This window comes from Stigmatopora nigra, chromosome 7 (genome assembly GCF_051989575.1).
Source record: "Stigmatopora nigra isolate UIUO_SnigA chromosome 7, RoL_Snig_1.1, whole genome shotgun sequence".
Taxonomy (NCBI): domain Eukaryota; kingdom Metazoa; phylum Chordata; class Actinopteri; order Syngnathiformes; family Syngnathidae; genus Stigmatopora; species Stigmatopora nigra.
In genome coordinates, this window is record NC_135514.1 from 12,652,857 (window position 1) to 12,675,251 (window position 22,395).

The following is a 22,395-nucleotide window of genomic DNA, read 5'->3' on the forward strand; positions in this document are numbered from 1 at the left end:
GTTTCTTTACTCTCTTTCCAAATATGGTGTTGCATACTTGACGGAAATTAACCTTGAAGCGGAGTCATATAGTACATTCCACAGAGTTGGACTCGCCTTTACTACGAAAGCGTGAAAGGGAAGGAGGAGTTTAAGTGGAAACGATTGGTCGCCGTGGAATTCTGCTCCAAACAGGAAGTGAGTGACGCTCTGTCAATGATTGGAGAATGTCGGAGGGTGTTGCTATGTTTTCCTTGTGGTCATTGGGTTTCCTTTGCGCCGCTCATAGACGCCGCCGTGAGCCGCGCGTATACTTCCTCCAACGCCGACACTTGTCACAAGAAGCTACCGCTTGTCTCCCGGAGACAAAATGAGGTAAGAAAGAATGTTATTTTTGTTATCTTTACGCTTAATTAATAGCGGTGCCTTTGAAAATAAGGGAAAGGCGTGGACATGTATCCCTCCGCGTTGCAATATCTGAAGCTAGCTAGCTGGAGTTTGGCGTTTAGCGCGGAGCTTTAGCATCAAGCTAACGCATCACACTTGCTGAGAATTATGAGCGTAATGTAGTTTTTTTTTGTTAATTTAGTGGAAAGTATTTTTGTTAATTAGTTCCTGGTTTGGTTAGGGGATTCGTAGTTATCTGTTTTGCTTTATTAGTGGGTTTTTAAGAGTGGCTAGATGTCATGCATAACTGGGTAAAGTTCAAGCAGACAAAAAGTAGTTCGGAATTTAGGCTAAATTAGATTCAGTAAATTGTCAAAAATACAAATAATATTGTTTTATATGAAAGGGGGTATTACGAGTGTCTGATCATTCTATTCGTGGTCAAAGGTGCGGTTTAGTGATGACATAAAAGGGACCTTTTATCATAAATGATAAAATAGAATTTACGACTCAGCCTTATGTGATGTTATCAGTGTTTAAAGTGATATGCCTCATAAATTGACTTAAAAGTATTGACTTTTAATTTCCCCCCAAATTGAATGTTTACTGTTTGTAAGTAGGTGTTTGTGAGAGAGCTTTTGTTTTGATGATTTAGGGCTATAAATACATTTGACTTTGATTCGGTTCAAGCATTGCTAAAAGACTAAAGTGAACACAAAAAAAAAAAAAACAAGACAGTCTTATGCATCTCATTAATGGAGAGCTATCATTTAAATTTCAAAAAATAACCTCACTTCTACCAACAACTAAATTATTTAAAAACAAGCAAAAGACCAAACTTCTTAGATGTAAAACAGAGTAAAAAACAAAGTGTAATACAGAACACCTTCATTTTTGTGTATTTTTAGTCTACATAACCTCCCAAAACACTATTTTTGAACACCAATTCTATAATATTTTGCAACAATTTCCATCTTTGCATATATGGAACAGTTTAGTCACTCATTTTACTCACTGATTTAAAAAAAAATAAGCAACAAGCGACACTTCCCACACAACAAATTCATATATCAAAAAAATATTGCACCATTTACTTAATTAAATAGATCTTAATGTCCTTTACCATATATTGAATGGCGAGACACATTATTGATGGTACCGTATTACGTCCTACGCATTATGCTTAGTCACGCATCAAGCTGTAAAATTAATGAACAAGATCAGCGTCTTAACAAAACGATGCAGTCAAGGGTTAAAAAGCCAAGCACTAGCCCACACATGCCCAAAATACCCCACAAGTCAGTCAACAACAAGCTCATTGTGCACAAGTCCAAATTAGCCCCCCGCTTGTATTATTATTTGACGTTCCACGCCCTGTTTCAAGGACCAAAGGTGCAACAATGGTCAGCGGAGCGGACTGGCGGGCTTCTCCTATCGGAACGCCGGTCGGTCCACCTTATCAAAACAGGACATCGGCCGGGCATTGATTCTGTCTGCGTCGTCGTGTTGCCTGCTTGTGTAATTCTTCCTGGACGTCGTAAAAAAGTTGAAAGAGAGTCAGAGATAACCGCCATGTCGTGCAAGGCCAAGATTCGTTTCGTGCTACTTGGAAGAAAAAACTGAAAAAAAACACCACTTTTTCTGAGATGGCGAAAAAAAAATGTAACAAATGGGAAGCAAAAGTGCTCGTCGACTTGAAAGCTTTTGGTCAAAATAGTTTTTGTGCGTCAGCAAGTGACCCGTGTGTGACTTTGACTCATCATCGTGCTGATTGTTTATTGTCTTGTTTTCATTCAATGGATTTTTTTGTAATAAAATCCGAAAATTGTGACGATAATGCCATCGCTTCACTATTTTTTTTAATCCAGAAGAGATAGATTATGGCTGTAATCAAACAAAGAAAACACCCCCCAAAAATGAAAATGTTCTGGCGGTGCAGTGTGAAAGTGGTGAACATATAGGCCTCGCAGTTCTGGGGTCGAGGGTTTGATCACAGGTTGGTCCTTAGTGTGTGGTGTTTGGATTGTGATTACGTGGGTTTTTTTCTGGTTTCAGCCGACATACCAAAAATGTGCATGCTAGGCTAGTTAGCTAGTTATCCTTTGTTTCCATCCCCAGCAATTGGCTGGTCACTGATTTCAAGTGTCCTGTTGTTGGGTGGGATGGGCTCCAGCGCCCCCGCGACCCTTGTTAGGCTAACCGGTTAAGAAAATGAATGAAATCAAATGTATTTGATGTCAATTTCTCCTTTAGTTAGATAGGTAGCTAGCTAAACTGTTAGCTTCTAAAATTCCTTTAAAGTGTCCTCTCAATCAGTTAGCTAAACTCCTATCTAATCAGCTAGCAAAACAGCTACTTAAACATCTAGCTCAGGGGTGTCCAAACTTTTTGCAAAGAGGGCCAGATTTGGTAAGGTGAAAATGTGTGCGGGCCGACTATTTAGCCTGACATTCTTTGAACCATTAACATTAAATACAAATTAACCTTTTGGGATTTTTTTTAATTACAAATGGCATACTTTTACTTTTACATTTTTTTTTACATTTAGGTTTTTACCGAAATCACAAACCACAAAAAATTAAGAAAACTATCAAGGATATCTAAGTTCATGTGAAACATCACATATTATTCACTATTATATGCTCACTGTAGGAACAGTGCTGAAAACAAAACAATGATCACTGCATATTCAAACTGTGATTTTGACCATCACAAAAAAATAATGAACTCATGTATTTTATACTGTGGTCAACAGTGCTGGCGGGCCGTGTATTATTGATTTCATGATAGAGGCCACGGGCCGGTAAAAATTTGTCCACGGGCCTTAATTGGCCCGCGGGCCGGACTTTGGACATGACTGATCTAGCTAATCAGTTAGCAAATCAGCTAGCAAGACACCTAGCCAATCAGGTAGCAAAACAGCTCGCTAATCAGCTAGCAAAATAGCTAGCCAATCAGCTAGCAAAACAGCTAGCTAATCAAATTGCAAAACAACTAGCTTGAATTAAAGAAGAAAAACATTAGTACAGCTTTATAACCTTGATTATGCCAAATATTATATTGAAAAAATGACCATGTTGAATTTTTTATAATGTTTTATGCCAAAAAGTCTTAATGAAAATATTGTTTTGTTTCAGGAGCAAAGACCTCCTCCGCGAGGGAACGTGACACTTGCAATTTTTTTACCATGACATGAACAAAGGAGCCACTTGGTTTTCTTTTTTGTCTTTTTTGTTTTGTTTTTCCTCTCCTGCTGTCACATGGAGGAACGACAGGACCACCAGGCACTCCCTGTCTCTAAAAATTCACATTATTACTAAAAAAAAAGGACAATCTTGCACTTTTGACACGTATATCCAACACCTGACAGGCACTAAACTACACAAACCCATTTATTTAACGATCATTCACATTTGATCAGTATTCTCAGTGAAGCTTTTTTTTTTTATAATTATTTAAACCTTTATTATCAATGTTGTGGCTGTTAAGTGGCCTTTTCTTTTCGTTTTTCTTTTACTCTTTTAAATTATAAGCTGACTTGCACACTGGACTGAAACATTTGACACTACAAACTGGAAAAAACTTTTATTTTTGCTAGCATCTGGAAAAAAAATCATTTTTTTTATCGCAATTTCAACAACAAGACATTTTTTGCTGCTTTTCCGCCATTTTTGAGCAAAAATGCGCTCCCCGGAACCGTCCCGCACCCCCCCGTCCGAAGCCCTCCTCCACGGCCAGTTTGCTAGCTGGGGCAACGGCGCTAACAATGCTAGCGGTAGTGGCAACAACAACAACAACAGCTGCCCCAACAGCCCCGGTGGTCCGGGTGGGCTCTCCCCGGCGGCCTCTCCGACCTCGGCTCCGCCCTCCAACTACGCCTTGACCCTAACCCACGCCCACATCCACATTCAACGTCTGTCGCCACGCCCCGGTAAAGAAGCTAGACTCCTCCTACCGCTGTCGGAGTTGGTGGGATGCAGCTGCCCAAGAGCCCCCGCACCCCCCCTCTTGGTCCTGTACTGGTACCCGCCGGGGAAACGACGCAAAGGGGTGTCGCGGCGCCGCCAGGTGAGGGCGTACTTGGCTGAAAGCAGGCCGGAGGCGGAGAGGTGGTCCGCAGCGTTGCAGTGTTTACTTCGAGGGGTGCCGGTCACTGCTGAAACGGGTGAGTGTGCCGATTCTATGGGTTGGTGGGGGGTGTTGGAGCCTATCCAAGCTAACTACAGCACCAGGTGAGGGAAATTTCAAATCCGATTGGTGGTTATGAGACCACCGTTCATAGTTAGGGGGCAAAGTGGTGGCCCGGGGGCCAAATCTGGCCCGCCGCATCATTTTCTGTGGCCCGGGAAAGTCAATCTGTTTTAGGATAAAATTAAAATGAAGAGTATAGATGTATATTAAATTTACTGAGTTTCCCCCTTTTAAATCAATAATTGTCATTTTTAATCCATTTTTCTGTGTTTTTAGTTCAAAAATCATTTTGTAAAATCTAAAAATATATCTGAAAAAAGCTAAAATAAACATTGTTTTAGATCTATAAAAAAACTGAATATTCAGGGCTTCTAATCCAGTTCTGTTAATCCATTTATAAATAAAAAAAAATCTAAAAATTACATCTAAAATGGTCCGGCCCACATGAAATCAAGTTGACATTAATGTGGCCCGTGAACCAACGTTTAACACCCCTGATTTAGAGTGTTAGACAGCTAGCCTAGCATGCACGTTTTTAGAATTATGGGAGGAAAATGGCATACCTGGAGAAAACCCACACAAACCCAGTGAGGACTAAAATGGGCTTGAACCCTCGACCCCAGAACTGCGAGACCAACACAATAGCCAAGGCCCTTAACCACTCGATCCAGTTACCAAAAAAAAAATCCCAAACCCATTGTTAACTCCATCTAAATTTAGCCTAATGTCATATTGACCAAACCGTGTATTTTAATACCTCCTGAAGCAAATTGAGACAAAACAATTGGGATTATATTCTTCTATAGTCTTCAATGTTGGAATTTGAGCAAGCGTCTACCCCCCTTTTCCTGTCTCCCTCTGCTGCTTTAATCTCTTTCTTTCCTTTAGTTTCCTGACCCCAACAAAGACCTCATCATCCGTCCTCACTTTTTAGCCCGCTTCATCCATCATCCCTGCTCTTTTTTTTCTCTTTTCTCTTTCTTTTTTCTTCCCTAGCAACTGGCTGACCAAAACTCCCAAAGCTTTATTGCTTTTTTTTCGTTGACCTGCGCTAGAGTACTGGCGGATTGTTGTTATGTAATCCAGGATTAATCTCAGCGTTTGCTTATATCACGCGTTCTGGCCCAGTTGTTTAACTTAACCCAACTTTTTCTGTTTTTTTTTCTTGTTTTTGACTATTAGAATTTTCCAGAAGTCTCCTACCTCGTCCCAGGCGACTGCTCCTATTGGTCAATCCCTTCAGCGGGAGAGGACAGGCCATGCAATGGTGTCAGACACACATCCTGCCTATGATTAGAGAAGCTAACATTAGCTACAACCTGATTCAGACAGGTACTACAAGGCTAATTCTGGAAAACTTCGTTTTTGAGCCTATTAACTCATGACAGCTCTTTTAATTAAATCTATTTAGAGTTGAAATATCAATGGCCATCTATTAATCAATAGCAAATATCCATATGATTTATTTACGTTTTTAATACTGATAATACCAGTAATATAATAATATATAATATAATAATAAAATAATATATATAATATAATAATAAAATAATATGTATAATATAATAATAAAATAATATATATAATATAATAATAAAATATGTATAATATAATAATAATTATAATAATAAAAGAATATTTATAGTTTAATAATGATATAATAATATTTATTATAATAAAATAATATTTATAATTTAATAATAATAAAATAATATATATAATATAATATATATACATTGGAAAATGAATTGTTGTATTTTTATTTTGTTAATGAAATGACATTTTTTAATTAAAGTATTTAAAATTTTAATACAAAAGAAAATATGTATATATATATTTTTTTATTTTTATTTTTTATTTTGATGAAACAAGTGGCAAAATGTTTTGTTTTGTAATTGAATCAAGATCTTAATTTTTTTCTTTAATTATTGATAGTCTTATTATTCTTTATTTAAAAAGAAAATAATTTGTTAAAAAATGGGAAAAACATATCAGGTTATTAAAGGAAAAAACTGTCAACATTTTCTGATATGAGAAATGTCATTTCAACAAAAAATCTGATTTTCAGAGCGCCAGAACCACGCCAGAGAGCTCATACGAGAGATTTCGCTTCCAGAGTGGGACGGCGTCATTATCATTTCGGGGGACGGCCTCCTTCACGAGGTACCACAAACGCCACTATTCCATCACGCCACCCGTCCAAAATGGATAACGCGTGCTGTGATCCATCCGGCAGGTGATCAACGGCCTCATGGAGCGTCCAGATTGGGAGCAAGCCATCAAAACGCCCGTTGGCATTCTACCCTGCGGCTCGGGCAACGCCTTGGCTGGCTCGATCAACCATAACGCCGGGTAAGAAACCTCACAAATTTCTGTTTTAGGATCAAATTATAACAAAGAGTATAGATGTATATTAAATTTCCTGATTGTCGCCCTTTTAAATCAATAATTGTCATTTTTTGATCCATTTTTTCAGTTATTAGCTCAAAAATGATTTTGTAAAATTTAAAAATATATTTAAAAAAAGCTAAAATAAACATTGTTTTAGATCTATAAAAAACTGAATATTCAGGGCTTTTAATCCAGTTCTTTTAATCCATTTATAAAAATTAAAAAATCTAATTATATATCTAAAATGGTCAAGCCCACATAAAATCGAGTTGGCGTTAATGTGGCTAAAAAAAACACAAAGTTGCACTTTTTTATTGGTCGCAATCCCAGCTAAGCTTGGAAAAAAATGCATATTATAGTCCGGAAAATACAGCACGTTTCTCAAGTATAAAACACAGCGTTAAAAATACACAAAGAACACAGTACACACAGAATTAATATTCTAAAAGTACTGTTCAGGTAGGCAAAAAGTAATTATTGAATATTTTGGCACTGAGAGATTAACATAAGGCATTTTTTTCATGTAATAGTAAACATTGAAGTGGAATGGTCCCATTTATGAAAGAAATTCAGATTGTTACGTAATATTTGACGTCAACATTGAGATAAAGTCTCTGGGGAAATGTTCCCGGTGTCTCAGGTACGACATGTGCCTCCGGGAACCGCTCCTCCTCAACTGCTGCTTCCTGCTGTGCCGCGGCGGCGTGCGGCCCATGGACCTGGTTTCCGTGACGACCAGCCCGCCCGCCAACGGCCGCCCGCCGACCTTGACGCCCAGGAGGCTTTTTTCTTTCCTGTCTGTCGCCTGGGGATTCGTGTCGGACGTGGATATAGAAAGTGAGAGGTAGGTTGTCTGACTTTTTGTTCCGGTAAAATGAAATATGTCACTGGTGTCCAAGTGGCGGCCCGGGGGCCAAATATGGTCCGCTGCATCATTTTGTGCGGCCCGGGGAAGTAAATCATGATTGCTGACTTTCTTTTTTAGGATCAGATTAAAATTAAGAGTATAAATGTATATTATATATTCTGATTTTCGCCCCTTTGAGATCAATAATTGTCATTTTTTAATCATTTTTTTCATCATTTTGCGTGACCCGGGAAAGTAAATTATGACTTTCTGTTTTAGGATCAAATTATAGTATAGATGTATATTAAATTTCCTAATTTTCCCCTTTTAAATCAATAATTGTATTTTTTTAATCATTTTTTTCTGTTTTTAGTTCAAAAATTATTTTGTAAAATCTAAAAATATATCTAAAAAAAATCTAAAATAAACATTTTCAGATCTATAAAAAAATGAACATTCAAGGCTTTTAATACAGTTCTTTTAATCCATTTATATTAAAAAAAAAAATCTAAATATAACCAAAATGGTCCGGCCCACATGAAATCAAGTTGATGTTAAAGCAGCCCACGAACCAACCTTTTACACCCTTGAATTAGTGAATTTATATATAAAGTACTCTTCTACTTACGAAATTGTCAAGTTAAGAAAAAAGTTCTGGAACCAACCAATTAATTTCATAAGTATTGTACTTAATATGTACTTTATATTTTCCTTACCAGGTATCGCGGCCTAGGCTCCGCCCGCTTCACCCTAGGCACGCTAGTCCGCATCGCATCCCTCCGCTCCTACAAGGGCCGTCTCTCCTACCTCCCTCCGTCCATCTCGCCCCCATCACCCGACGCCACGCCTCCCCCACCGAGACGACCCCTCTCCCGCAGCATCACAGAAGGCCTTGAAGGCTTCTGCAAACCCCCCATCCACCGGACCTCCTCCGACATGGGCATCAGCGAACAGCGTAGCCTCCGTCGGGTCGACAACGAGCGGGAGAAGGAGGACCGGCGTCGTGAACGAGAGAGGAGACGGGAACGAGCACGGGGGGGACGGACCCGGGTTGTCAGGGCCAGTAGCTTAATGGAGGACAGGGAAAAGGAGACGGAAGGAGAAGTGGAGATGGAGATGGAGGAGGAGCGACTAAAAGCCCAAGGAGGCGACCGTAAAACCAATGGCGGCGTTTTGGCGAGGATTTCGGACGAGCGAGAGGATGGAAGCCGGACAGAGGAGGATTTAAGCCAATCAGATGAAGAGGAGGAGGAGGAGGTGGTACGGGTCGCCGCCGGCGACGGCCCTGTGCGACAACTCAACCAATCCTTAGATTCAGACGAAGGTCCTTTACCCTACCAAGATGGACTCCAACCCGCCCGTCGAGCCCTCCGAAAGAACTCTGCTCCATCCGGCCAAATCGCCGACGCCCTTTCCAGGCCAAACCAGCCCGATCCGGTTCCCACATACGGCCCCGAGGAACTGGATTTGAACGGAAGCTTCTTCAACTCGCCAGACGTCGCCCGCGAACGTGCCCTCACCATCTCGTCGTCGCCATTCCGCCATTCGCCGTTCTCCTTCAAGTCTCGGAACGCCGATCAGAACCAGAACTCGACCCGCCCTAGACCCTTGTCCCTCCTCCAACACTCGCACTCCAACTCCCTCCCACCCAAACTTCCGTCCCTATCGCTATCCTTGTCCCCCACGCCGCCGTCCTCGCCATCCTGCACCTCGCCACACGCGTCCTCCTACCTGTCCCCGCGGCCCAACACGCCCGGTTCGGCCTCGCCGTCCCCCTTGGCACGCACGCCGTCCTTCACCTTTGACCTCGGCGAACCGGGCGGAACCCCGAGGAATCGTCCTTACTCGCTACCCCTGAACGTCCCGAAGGATGATCTTTTACCCCCGTTGGATCGACCCCTCCCCACCAGGGACTGGGTGACCATAGAGGGCGACTTTGTTCTGGTCTTGGCCATTTATCAGAGCCACCTAGGGGCCGATTTGCACGCCGCGCCGCAGGCTAAGTTCGACGACGGGTTGATCCATCTGACCTTCGTGAGGGCGGGTATCTCGCGAGCTACTTTGCTGAGGCTCTTCTTCGCCATGGAGAGGGGGACGCACCACTCGGTCAGCTCGCCGTACGTCAGCCATGTTTCCTGTCGGGCATTCCGGTTGCAGCCGCTGTCGGCGCGAGGGACACTGACGGTGGATGGCGAGCTGGTGCCGTATGGGCCTTTACAAGCGCAGGTCAGTTACTTTCAATTTTTTAAAGAAAATGTACATTTTTTTAAAAAATCGCTGGAAAAAGTACTTGGCTTTTCTTAAATCAGGATTTTCTAATTTATTTAATTTAAAAAAAGGCCATTTGTTTTTTTGCACTGTTTTATTATATTAAAAATGGGAATAAATTAGAATATAAGTATTAAAATAAATATTCATTTTTTTTATTTTTAAGATTAAAAAAATGAGAATTAATTTCCAATTTTAAAAAAGGCAATTTGCTTGTTTTATTTTATTGAAAATGTGAATACATTAGTATACTCATGAATATTCTTTTTTAATTTTTAAGCTAAAAAATAGAATTAATTTACCTTTTGGATAGTTTTTGTATCAAAAATGTAATTAAATATTTCATTAATAAAATCATGTTTATTCGTTTTTTCCTCATTTCTTAATTATTTTAAAAATGTTTTTAGTAAAAAAAATATACATTTTTTTTTCACCAAAAACAATGATGACACCTGCTGCTTCCAAACCAGTTTTATTTTTTTTGTTTTGCATAAAATTTGCATTTCTCAAGTTATTTTTTATACTAGTACTTAAATAATTAATTAATTAGATCCAAAACGGGATCCTTCTTAACTTCTCTCAACAATTTAACTCATTTTGGTATCATTTTTTTTGTGTTGTTACAGGTTCACCCTTCCATGGCACGCCTCATCGTCGGCGACTCGGGGGTGCAAGTCACCCGCTTCTGATCAGGGATTGGTCGCAGCCGATGGACGAAAGCTGGATTGCACAAAACGTTTGCGGGAAAAAGGAAAAATCTATCCGAGCCACGCATCGTCTTTCTTATTTTTATTTTTTTTTAGGAGGGAAATGGCACCACCTTGCACAGCCGCGGGACGACGGACGCTAAGCTAAATTAAGCTAAGCTAACGCAACGCATGATGAGGGAAGTACAATCGAACGAAGAGTTAGAAAATAGTGCATGTGTTGGTAAGTGTGTGTGTGAGTGTGTGTACACGATAGCGTGCATGAGTAAGTAAGCACTACCGGTTTTCTGACATGAAGTGTCAATTAAATTCTGACAAAAAACAACAACTAGAACAGGGGTGTTCCAAATTTCGGCACGTCAAAATTGAGGAAAAGATGATAATATCATTGATTGTGATCCACACAAGACGTTTCAGTTCAACCTATATTCCCTTGCACTTTTTAATCATGCCACTAGACGGTGCTAGTCACTAAAAAGTGCCTTTTTATTTGCTTTTCATTTTGAAAGCAATGTAGGAAACTTTAAAAAACGTTTTTTTTTCCATAAACCGATTTTTTTAAATTTACATTGTGATGCATAGGAATATTATTATAATAATAATTATTTGTATTATAATAATTATTATTATTTGTGTAATAATAATAATAATAATTGTTATTATTATTATTTGTATTATAATCATTAATTATTATTATAATTACAACAAAAGCACCCACAGATGCTGAAAAAATGGTTTGGACATTTATTAGCATCAATTATGTAAGAATATTTTACATATTTTAAGGATATTTTAACAATTGTGTTAAAGAATTGGCTGCCATTGACTGGGATAGTTGTCCAATTTAATTTGAGGCAAATTGTCGTCAATGACAGCCAATGAATTCATACAAAAACAATCATTTTAAGCCCCGCCCCCCCCTTTTTTTTTACCGATTACGAACCTTTTTGTTTTGTTTTTTACCGATTACGATCCTTTTTTTCTGGCAAAAAATGGCAGAATTTCACATTTTAATTCTCCGCAGGCAAACGTTTGGACACCCCTGAACTAGAACTTTCCAATGTTCCGTTTACAAAGTTCAATTCACTTACTACATTGCGCACCTATTAGACACACAAAGACTTTTAATCGAGTTTAAAGAACAACACTTGAAAGGGTGCATTTTTAGGAATGACGTCATATTTTTGTCAGATTTAGTTTCAAACCTGTCAACACTTGAAATGAGCCAGAAGAATTACAAATTGACATGCTATCATCTACTTTGGCGAATTGTAGTAGTATTAATATTATTTTTATTTGCCTCGTTTTTCGTCAACCAGAACAAATTGCTTTACAAAATAAATAGGAAATTATATTAAATAATTTCAAATATCAATTCAACATTTTACAAGAATTTCACAGGCATTTTTAATCAAATATGGGTTATTTTGCAACAATTTTCAAGTGACATCCTTAATAACTTATGATATAAATCATAAAATGTTAATTTATCCATTTTAGGCTCCCTTAAGGTGTTTTTTGCAGTACAGCAACATTAAAAAAGGGACAAATAAACTTTCTTTGGGGTGAAAATGGATAAAATCGCAACACTAGAATGCAACACTTTGTTATTGGCATTTTGAAAGCACGCTACAAAAAGTGTTGAACGGGACAACAAAAAAAGGCATATCACTATGGCGCACCCATTTTATTTTTTATCATTTTTTACAGCACTAGTAAAGTACCTTAGAACAACTCTACCGTAAATGATTAATGATGACATTTGTTTTATGTTTTAGCTGGAAAAGGGAAAGTATAAAATGGACTAAAAACGGCATTTTTTCTCACATTTGGACTGAATTACAGCGTTGATAGCTGATTAAAAAAAGGAAATGACGTTTTTTTGCCTTAAAATGATATTTTCAAGTTGAAATCCCACCAGAGTTGTTATGAATATGGAATTATGAGACCTGCTGATTGATTGGTTCAATGAATAGCATGTGCACTGTATCAATCCGCTGGGATTTGGCGTAAACTTGTCGGAAAAGCGTGCATGTCCTGGTCATGCCTGGAAATCCATTGCAATGCCTTTTTTTATGATAATCCTATCGAGAATTTTTGTTTAAACGTGACTGCGTCGAGTGGAATAATGCTCACCAGGCTGCTATTTTACTTATTTTATTATTTTTTTCTCTGTAACGACACAAAAACGCAAGTCTTGGTTTTGGCTTGTGGAAGATTCTTGCAAATGGCATTTTTTTGCCCAAATGTACAATATTAAGATGGCAAAATATACTTTTGTGGATGTAGAAAGCGAACAAATTAGTGTCCAGAAAATGGATGTCCTGGTCGTGTTTGGACGAGAAATTTAGGACTAAAATGAGAGAAGATATACTATTACAGTGTACAGTTCATAGTTGTATATGTTTGGAATAAATGTAACTTAAAATGGGTTTCATTGGGTATTTTTTACATATTTGTATCTTGAAAATTAGTATTTACACAGTTATATAATGTAATTAAATCTGGTGCATTTAACCTCTGATAAGTCTTTAAATTACTAAAATAATCAGTTACAATAATAAGGATTATCAACTATGCAATGATACAAACATGCAAATTATAATATAGTAACACTACAACTTGTCACTTTCTATAAAAATGACTTTATTTCCGTGACTAAATAATTAAATATATTTTTGCTGAAAGTGATACAAAACTTAATTTCTCTTGCATTAATTCACATGAAAAGAGCTGACCGGAAACTCTTCATATCTAAATAATGCCAATATTTTGAAGGATAAAATTAAAGCTTGACCGGAAATTCTATTTATCATTACACACCACTTCCGGTGTCGCCACCTTCTTTGTCTCCGGCCCGACGTATCGAAACCACTGGTAGTCGTGGTTTTCATCTTTCCTTTCAATTTTGAGGATATATTTGCATATATATCCACATTTTTCTCCTATTGAATGACCGTCGACTCGGAAATATTGATGCCTAAAAGTAAAGCGCCGAAAATGGATGACTTGGACTACAGTAAGTTGCTAACGAGAAGCTAGCTAGTTTCATGTAGACGTTACCGTCAAGCTAGCTGCGACTCGCCCAAATCTGTTATTGTTTGAATTATTCCATTTGTTTTGACATCGACACTTTCGTTAAACGTCCGTGGTTACAGTATTAAAACACTGTCACGCAGTGGCACAGTTTCATTGCCATAGACGGTAACTGATTATCGATTATCGGCTCGTGTTTCGGTTCCAGCCGGTCGTTCGGTAGATTCTTTTAATGCGTTCTAATGCGTCTTATTTGTTAAAGAATGTGCTGCTGCTTAATCCTGACTAGTTCCAAACATGTTATTACTGTACTGTAGCCCGACTGTGGGCGTGGTTTTGGGGGAGAGCAGAATTTTTGTTTTGGCTTCACAATGAACGAGTTCACACGGCTGTCAAACTCGGGGGCCGGGGACTAAGGTCCGGCCCGCCTCCTCATTTTGTGTGTCCGATTCAGGGTGTCTCTCGCCCGGAGTCAGCTGGGATAGGCTCCAGCACCCCCTTGGATCCCAATGAGAATAAATAGATTCATAAAATGAGATGGGAACTTCTATGTTTATTGTTTTGAACATCTGTGATTGACTGGCCACCAATCCAGGATGCCCTAACTCGGCTGGGATAGGCTCCAGCACCCCCGCAACCTTTATACGGATAATCAGTACAGAAAACAAACCTTTTGAAGCTTTTTGTGCAAGTAAAATTGAAATAAATACTTAAAAGCCATAGTAATAGTATGTTACTTTTCAAATAAATATTTTTAAATTAAAAATATTATAGAATAGATTATGGGTGGTGTTCTGTGATTGGCTCCCCACTATTTCTGGGTGTCCCCTTGTGAGGATAAGCGCTTCAGACAATGAATGATTTTTGAATAGCCATAAAATATGGGATTTGGCTCGGAAAACATTAGAAATAGGGATGGTGCACCAAAAAAATTATATATAGTCTACAGAATAATAGATGGATGACTTGCCAATGGTATCCATTGTATGTTTAATTTGAAATCTCCACCCTCCGTCAATGTGCTTACTTGGAACTTCCTGATAACAATAGTAGTCATCTGTCATTGCCAAACTGGAAATAGCCTGGACTATATTGTTAGAGAGAAATGGGCTTTTTATCGGCGCTAACGGGCTAACGCTCTTTCCTGCCCCTCCCCCCCTGTAGTCCCAGTAGACCTAAGCCCAGAGGAGCGCTCAGAGCTGGAGGACATCCGGAAGAGGAAGGGGGTGCTCCTGCAAGAGATTCAGAGGCTCCGCGAGGAGCTCCGGGAGGCCATTTTAGAGGTGGAAGGCTTGGAGGCTAGCACGGAGGGAAGGTGGGTTAATTCAAATGTTCTTATAAGCAATAAAAAATTGGTTTCATTGTTCACGTCTTGTCGGTGTGCAGTAAAACTCTTCAGAAAAACCGACATGTCGCCATGGGAAGGAAGAAGTTTAACATGGATCCCAAAAAGGTTGGAATGTTAACATTTGGAAAGTGTTGTTTTTTTTTTTTTTTTTTCAGATGGGTGACATGTTTTTTTGTTTTTTTTGTAGGGGATCGTATTTCTGGTGGAGAACGAGCTTCTCCGACACACTTCCGAAGACATTGCTCAGTTTCTTTACAAAGGCGAAGGCCTCAACAAGACGGCGATAGGAGATTATCTAGGAGAAAGGTGCCCATTTTCAACAGTCATTCATTTTATTATTATATTAATATAGGGAATGGGTCTCAATAATTGTAGACTCTGTATGACAATCCAATTGTACGTAGTATTAGCATTGTTGGCATGTATTTTTCCTTTGGGGAGTTATTTTATCTTTACTGCACAACAGAACAACAAATATACTTTTTAAAATGATCATATTTCACATTTTCTTTTGATATTAAGTAAGTAAAATAGTTACTTTCATATTTGAATGAGAAAGAAAAGTCATTTATTTACTTATTCACAGAAGTTTGAAGTTTCACATTTAAACAAAAAATATCTGATAGTTACTGTGATAATTATTAATATTGACTGATTTTTTTTTTCTTATCATGACAACATTTTTTGTCATATCGCCCAGCCCTACTTTCATTTTATAACTCTTGACGTCTCGTAGCTTAACTCAACAGCAATAGATGTCCAGCTTCTGGCCCCTCCCACTTATAAATCTACTAATAATAATATTGTAGTTTTCCCTCTATTACTAACTACCACAGCACATACACTCTGTAACCTCCCCTAGCAGTAAATCAGTTTAGCTGAAGATTTTTTTTATTAGACTTCCACTGTATTGACCTCTCAAAGGGTTCCTCTACATACAGTCATAGTCACAGCTGTGTGTATTCTTTATCCTCAACAAAGAACGTTCGAAATGAATGTTTTTTTCCACAGGGACGACTTCAACATCAAAGTTCTCCAGGCTTTCGTTGACCTGCACGAGTTCACGGATCTCAACTTGGTCCAGGCCCTCAGGTAGACTTCCAATTTATAGCCCGACCCGCTCTATATCTTATTTGAAGACTAATTCGGTCGGGTTGTTTACCTTTTGCACTCACAGACAATTTTTGTGGAGTTTCCGTCTACCTGGCGAGGCCCAAAAGATCGACCGAATGATGGAGGCCTTCGCCCAGAGATACTGTCGCTGTAACCCGGGCGTCTTCCAGAGCACGGGTAAATATGTACATTTATGTTTTTAAATATATTTAGTATATCTCACTGTCGTTCACTTACCTTCAGTCAGCCAGTAGGAGGCAGATCAACGTCTTTTCATGTTACTTCACCCCGAAGTTATTACACAGAAGGGACGGTGTGTCATGCTACCAAAAACTGTCCTTAAGCCTATTTGTCCGTACTTTGTGAGACAAGTTCAGTCTTCAGTTGGTATTAGTGGCATTTCAAAGAAGCTCATGCTGGAAGATTGATTTAAAATATGAGAAATTGGAGTCTTCAGCATGGCGCATTTTACACTTAATTCATAAGTAATCTGATTTGGGAGTTATTAAATCATTGGCGACAGTTATGAAGGATATTTTTGCAATTTCCGTGGTAAGCTAGGATAAGATCTTTTTAAAATGTATCTTTTAGAGGAAATTTTAGTGTTGCAGCAGCACAATCATACAGTCAGAATGATTAAAATATATATATATATATATATATATGTAAAATTACATACATACAATTAGTGTAAGTCCATGTTGGAATCTAAAGTGGCTCACTGAAGTTTGCCATTGACAACACAAAACGTCTCAGTTCCAATTGGTGTTGTCAAATGATAAACTCTATACATAAATACTTTTTATTTAGTTTTTAAGAACCACACAGTCTGATAATTTCCATTGTCTTTTACTTTGGGCTTTTGTTTCTTTATGTAGTATGAAAAATGCTATCCAGCCCTTTTATTTTTATTGATAGCTTCATTTTAATCCGCCATCCCTTTTTTACCCCAGATACCTGCTACGTGCTATCCTTCGCCATCATCATGCTGAACACCAGCCTCCACAACCCCAACGTCAGAGACAAACCGGGCGTGGATCGCTTCATTTCTATGAACCGAGGCATCAACGACGGAGGGGATCTGCCCGAGGACCTCCTACGGGTAGGCCGTTTTTCAGCATCTAGCTCAAGGGTGTCAGACTCGGGTTGGTTCGTGGACCGCATTAACGTCAACTCGATTTCATGTGGGCGGGACTATTTTAGATATAATATTTTGATTTATTTATTTTATAAATGGATTAAAACCCCTGAATAGTCAGTTTTTTATAGATCTAAAACAATGTTTATTTTAGCTTTTTTTAATATATTTAGGAGATTTTACAAAATGATTTTTGAACTAAAAACACAGAAAAATTGATTAAAAAATTACAATTCTTGATTAAAAAGGGTTATAAATGGAATAAAAGAACTGGATTAAAAGCCCTGAATATTCAGTTTTTTATAGATCTAAAACAATGTTTATTTTAGCTTTTTTTTAAATATATTTTTAGATTTTACTAAATTATTTCTGAACTAAAAACTGAAAAATTGATTTAAAAAAAATACAAATATTATTTAAATTTATTGAAATTTAATATACATCTATACTCTTCATCTTAATTTTCATCCTAAAACAGAAAGTCGGCACTCATGATTAACTTTCCCGGACCGCACAAAATGATGCGCCGGGCCAAATTTGGCCCGCGGGCCGCCACTTTGACACCAGTCCTCTAGCTAAAGTGCCACGCTAACAGCCACTTTTCTCTCCTTTGAAGAACCTCTACGAAAGTATTAAAAACGAGCCCTTCAAGATCCCCGAGGACGACGGCAACGACCTCACGCACACTTTCTTCAACCCCGACAGAGAGGGGTGGCTCCTCAAACTGGGTATGAACAAAGCGCCATCTTTATTCGCCGTGGTCTTCTCTGGCTTGTTTGGTGACCAAAGGATTGGCTATGGAGGGAGCTTCTGTTTTGACCTTTTTTGCAGGATTTGAGTTTTTATTATTGCATGGCTGCCTTGGGCTTGCAATGCGTGTCACTAATGTGTCCTATGTCCTCCTCTCTGTCTTCTTCTCTCGCCTCTAAATAAATACGCCGATCGCCTTTTCATCTTGCGCTTCCTCTCCCACGATTTCCAACTTCCGCTGCCGCCGCTTGTTTGTCAGGAGGTATGTATTGCCTTGGGTTCTCGTGCTCAGAAGGGTATTTCGTAGCCTGGTGGTGGACTCTCGCAACTGCGACTCGTCCTGATTGGTGTCCCCATTTGTTTACAGGGGGAAGAGTGAAAACCTGGAAGAGGCGATGGTTTATTCTCACTGATAATTGCCTCTATTATTTTGAGTATACAACAGTAAGTCTGGAAATGGGCATTACATTGAATGGAAGGAGTAAAGAATGAAGTATAATAATTGTGTTCCTTAAATAGGACAAAGAACCCAGAGGCATCATTCCTTTGGAGAATCTCAGCATCCGTGAAGTGGAGGACCCACGCAAACCTGTAAGTTCGCATTCCATGTAGATGAGTGTCGCCATGGATTGTGAATGTGTGCTTTCGTTTTGTTTTTAAGTAGGACAGAGGGACTAGTTTTTATTATGTTGTTTTAGAGCACTGTGTCAGACTAGTGGTCGGAAAGAGTAGTCTGGCAACCCGCCAGGCTTATCGAAATATTAGGGCAAACCCTAAAACATGTGTTAAAAGTGGCGGCCCGGGGGCCAAATTTGGCCCAGGAAAGTAAATCATGAGTGCCGACTTTCTGTTTTAGGATCAAATTCAAATGAAGAGTATAGATGTATATTACATTTCTCGAATTTCCCCCTTTTAAATCAATATTTGTCATTTTTTATCCATTTTTTCTGTGTTTTTAGTTCACAAATCATTTTGTAAAATCTAAAAATATATTTTAAAAAAGGCAAAATTAACATTGTTTTAGATATATAAAAAAAACTGAATATTCAGGGATTTTTATCCAGTTATTTTCATCCATTTATTAAAAAAATACTGTATTTTCACAACTATAAGGCGCACCGCATTATACGGCGCACCCTCAATGAATGACATTTTTTTCCATATATAAGGCGCACTGCATTATAAGGCGCACTGTCTATTTTGGAGAAAATGTAAGACTTTTAAGTGCGCCTTATAGTCGTGAAAATACGGTAATCTAAATATTATATCTAAAAGGGTCCGGCCCACATGAAATCAAATTGACGTTAAAGTGGCCCGCGAACCAACCCGAGTCTGACACCCTTGCCCTAAAATATATCATTAAAAAACAAGAATACTTTCTTTCCCCAAGTATTTGAATCATACTACATATTTGACATCTACTGTTTCCCCCAACCAGAACTGCTTCGAGTTGTACATCCCCAACAATCGCGGTCAGCTGATCAAAGCCTGCAAGACAGAAGCCGACGGGCGGGTGGTGGAGGGCAACCACATGGTTTACCGCATTTCCGCCCCCACGCCGGAGGAGAAGGACGAATGGATCCACAGCATCAAGTACGCCCAAAAAGTTTAGACTTAATCACACAAAAAAAGGTCAGACACTCAAATATTTGCCCGGGAACGCCTTCAGCTTCGATTGTTTTTTCGACCAGCTTCTTTATTTTGCTTTTCTGGCATCGATGCAACATTACTTCACACCGCAAGTCACATTCATTAACGCAATACAGTGTTCCCCCGTTACTTCGCGGTTCAGCTACCGTGGACTCAGAGCTTCGCGGATTTTTTTTTTGGGGGGGGGGAAATACAAATATTACATTTTTTTTTTTTTATTAAAAAAAAAAATTTAAAAAATTATTTTTTGGGGAATTAAATTCAAATTAAGCATTTTTGAAGGGGAATCCCTACTTCGCGGAAATTCTCTTATCGCGGGTGGTCCCGGTCTCCATTAACATTACGGGGGGGAGGGGTAAAAAAATGTTTAAAAAAAAATAAAAAATTTAAAAAAATTTTTTGGGGGGGAATTCAATTCAAATTAAGCATTTTTGAAGGGGAATCCCTATTTGGCGGAAATTCACTTATTGCGGGTGGTCCCGGTCCTCATTAACATTACATGGGGGGGGGGGGGTATTTTAAAATGTTTAAAATAAAATTAAAAAAACTTTTTTTTTTTTTGGGAATTCAATTCAAATTAAGCATTTTTGAAGGGGAATCCCTACTTCGCGGAAATTCACTTATTGCGGGTGGTCCCGGTCCCCATTAACCGCGATAACCGAGGGAACACTGTATAAAACAGCCAGGCTTAATTTTTATCAGAGAAAGGTAGCCTCAGTCTCAAATCTACTTTTTTCTTTTTTTTTTTTTTTTTTGGTTACATCAGATCGGCGGTCAGCGTGGACCCCTTCTACGAAATGCTCGCCGCCAGGAAGAAACGTATATCGCAGAAGAAGAAAGAAGAACAACCTTAGATTAGTACCACCATCCTTCTTTTTAACATAACATCCAATTTGCAGCAAAATAGGTGAGTTATAGACTAGCCAATTGCTAACAGGCAAGCAAATACTTAACAAGTAATTGTTATTTTGGAGAAAAAATACAAAAAAAACATTCACCAACCATCCCGACATTAAAAGAAGACATTTTTTTGACTTCTTTCTCCTCCTGTCGAAGGCACTTCCTTCCAATATACCATTTTTTTTTTGTGTAAATATTTTAGCAAATTTCTTTATGGCGCACATGTAGAGATTGTTTAATTTATTGTTCCTTTTTTGTACAACTTACTGTAGGAGCGCATGTCGCTGGGCGTTAGTGCACTGAGTCGAGAAGTCTTTTTTGTCCTCGTTTCTAGGGGATTTTGTCCGATTTTTGTCATTAGATTACCTTATTTTCACGACTACATGACGCAATGCATTTTTAGGCGCACTGCATTATAAGACACACCCTCAATGAATGACACATTTTACGTTTTTTTCCATATATATTAAGCACACTGGATTATAAGTCGCTTTGTGTATTTTGTAGAAAATTTAAGGCTTTTAAGTGCGCCTTATAGTCGTGAAAATACGGTATTTGAATGATTTACTTCCCGATGTCCATAGAACACAAATAATCTACTGATTCATTCAGATAAAAACGCTTATGTGACCTTTTTTTGATGAATTTTGTAGGAAAAATGGAGCTAGGTTATTTGTTTTATTGCACTTTATCAGTTTTTGCGACTGACGCGCGTTAATGAACCCCGAAAGTGGGATATTACAGAATTTGTTTTTAGTTTTTTAAAACTGCGCCACTTCAGTTTGAAATTCAGACGTTCACGCTGTAATTGCTGTTCTTCTTCGTAGTGTTTTAGTTGTGGTTTAAAAAAAAATAATAATAACAAAGTAGCATGAAGCTGAATGATGAATTTGGACCTTTTTTTGCAGATGTTAGCTGTCGCTAAACTTTGTGAGTTGCCTTTACGTTCGTCGTTTTTCCTCCCAAAGCTTTAGAAAGAAAGAAAAAAAATGGCCTTTAGCCATTCCCGTTTGTGCTTTGCATTTTTTTTTCTTATTTTTTTTCTTCCCGCTGGCCTTCTTCTTCGCCCTGAATTCTTAAAGTGCAAAGTTGCCAAAAAAAAACACAAAAAAACAAAATCCAAACAACATAATATTACCATTTCTGAGCCACTACTTTTAGAAAATGTCTTTATTTTTATTTATTTATTACGGCAAGGTGAAGATGGAGCTATATATGATGTAAATGTAGCAAACGGTGTAAACCACACATACACATACACACAAATACACATCGGTGCCAGTAAACTACTGTATAACAATAAAAAGGTGATGATTGACTGTTGCTTGATTTGTGCTTTTTCTAGGGTTAACAGGCAAGCAGTCCAATACGGTAAATCACGGGCGTCAAACCCGCTTCACCAAGCCCAATTTTTGCAAAACTATACATTTTAGAGCTTTAATTTTCATCCTGCAATTTTTTTTCGCTAAAGCTTATTACTTATCCAATGCTTTTTAACATTCGTAATGCATTTTATATGTTTTTCCAACACATTTTAATCTAAACTACACGTATAAAAAGGATCATAATCTGCACTAACCAAAGTTATGTAAAATAACACATTGAAGGCGATAGACTGGGAGAGTGGGGGGCGACCTCTCCCGGTCAAAATGGATTGGACGTCTATCGCCATGGTGCTTGGACGTTTGGT

At 38.5% G+C, this 22,395-nt stretch overlaps 2 protein-coding genes across 2 annotated transcripts; both read left to right on the forward strand.

Moving 5' to 3' along the window:
- The first annotated feature begins 3 nt into the window (after positions 1–3).
- Positions 4–13,202, forward strand: sphk2 (sphingosine kinase 2). Its single transcript, XM_077720626.1, has 9 exons — positions 4–177; positions 269–354; positions 3,504–4,531; positions 5,740–5,889; positions 6,626–6,720; positions 6,794–6,909; positions 7,589–7,792; positions 8,515–10,021; positions 10,690–13,202. The coding sequence occupies exons 3-9, from the start codon at positions 4,048–4,050 to the stop codon at positions 10,750–10,752; spliced, it is 2,619 nt and encodes an 872-aa protein (XP_077576752.1). The 5' UTR covers positions 4–177; positions 269–354; positions 3,504–4,047; the 3' UTR covers positions 10,753–13,202.
- Positions 13,203–13,596: 394 nt separating this feature from the next.
- On the forward strand, positions 13,597–22,028 carry cyth2 (cytohesin 2). The gene is made up of 12 exons (XM_077721101.1): positions 13,597–13,789; positions 14,971–15,121; positions 15,193–15,259; positions 15,342–15,460; positions 16,166–16,246; positions 16,332–16,444; positions 17,221–17,369; positions 18,022–18,133; positions 18,523–18,599; positions 18,675–18,746; positions 19,594–19,748; positions 20,572–22,028. The coding sequence occupies exons 1-12, from the start codon at positions 13,723–13,725 to the stop codon at positions 20,657–20,659; spliced, it is 1,251 nt and encodes a 416-aa protein (XP_077577227.1). The 5' UTR covers positions 13,597–13,722; the 3' UTR covers positions 20,660–22,028.
- Positions 22,029–22,395: the final 367 nt, after the last annotated feature.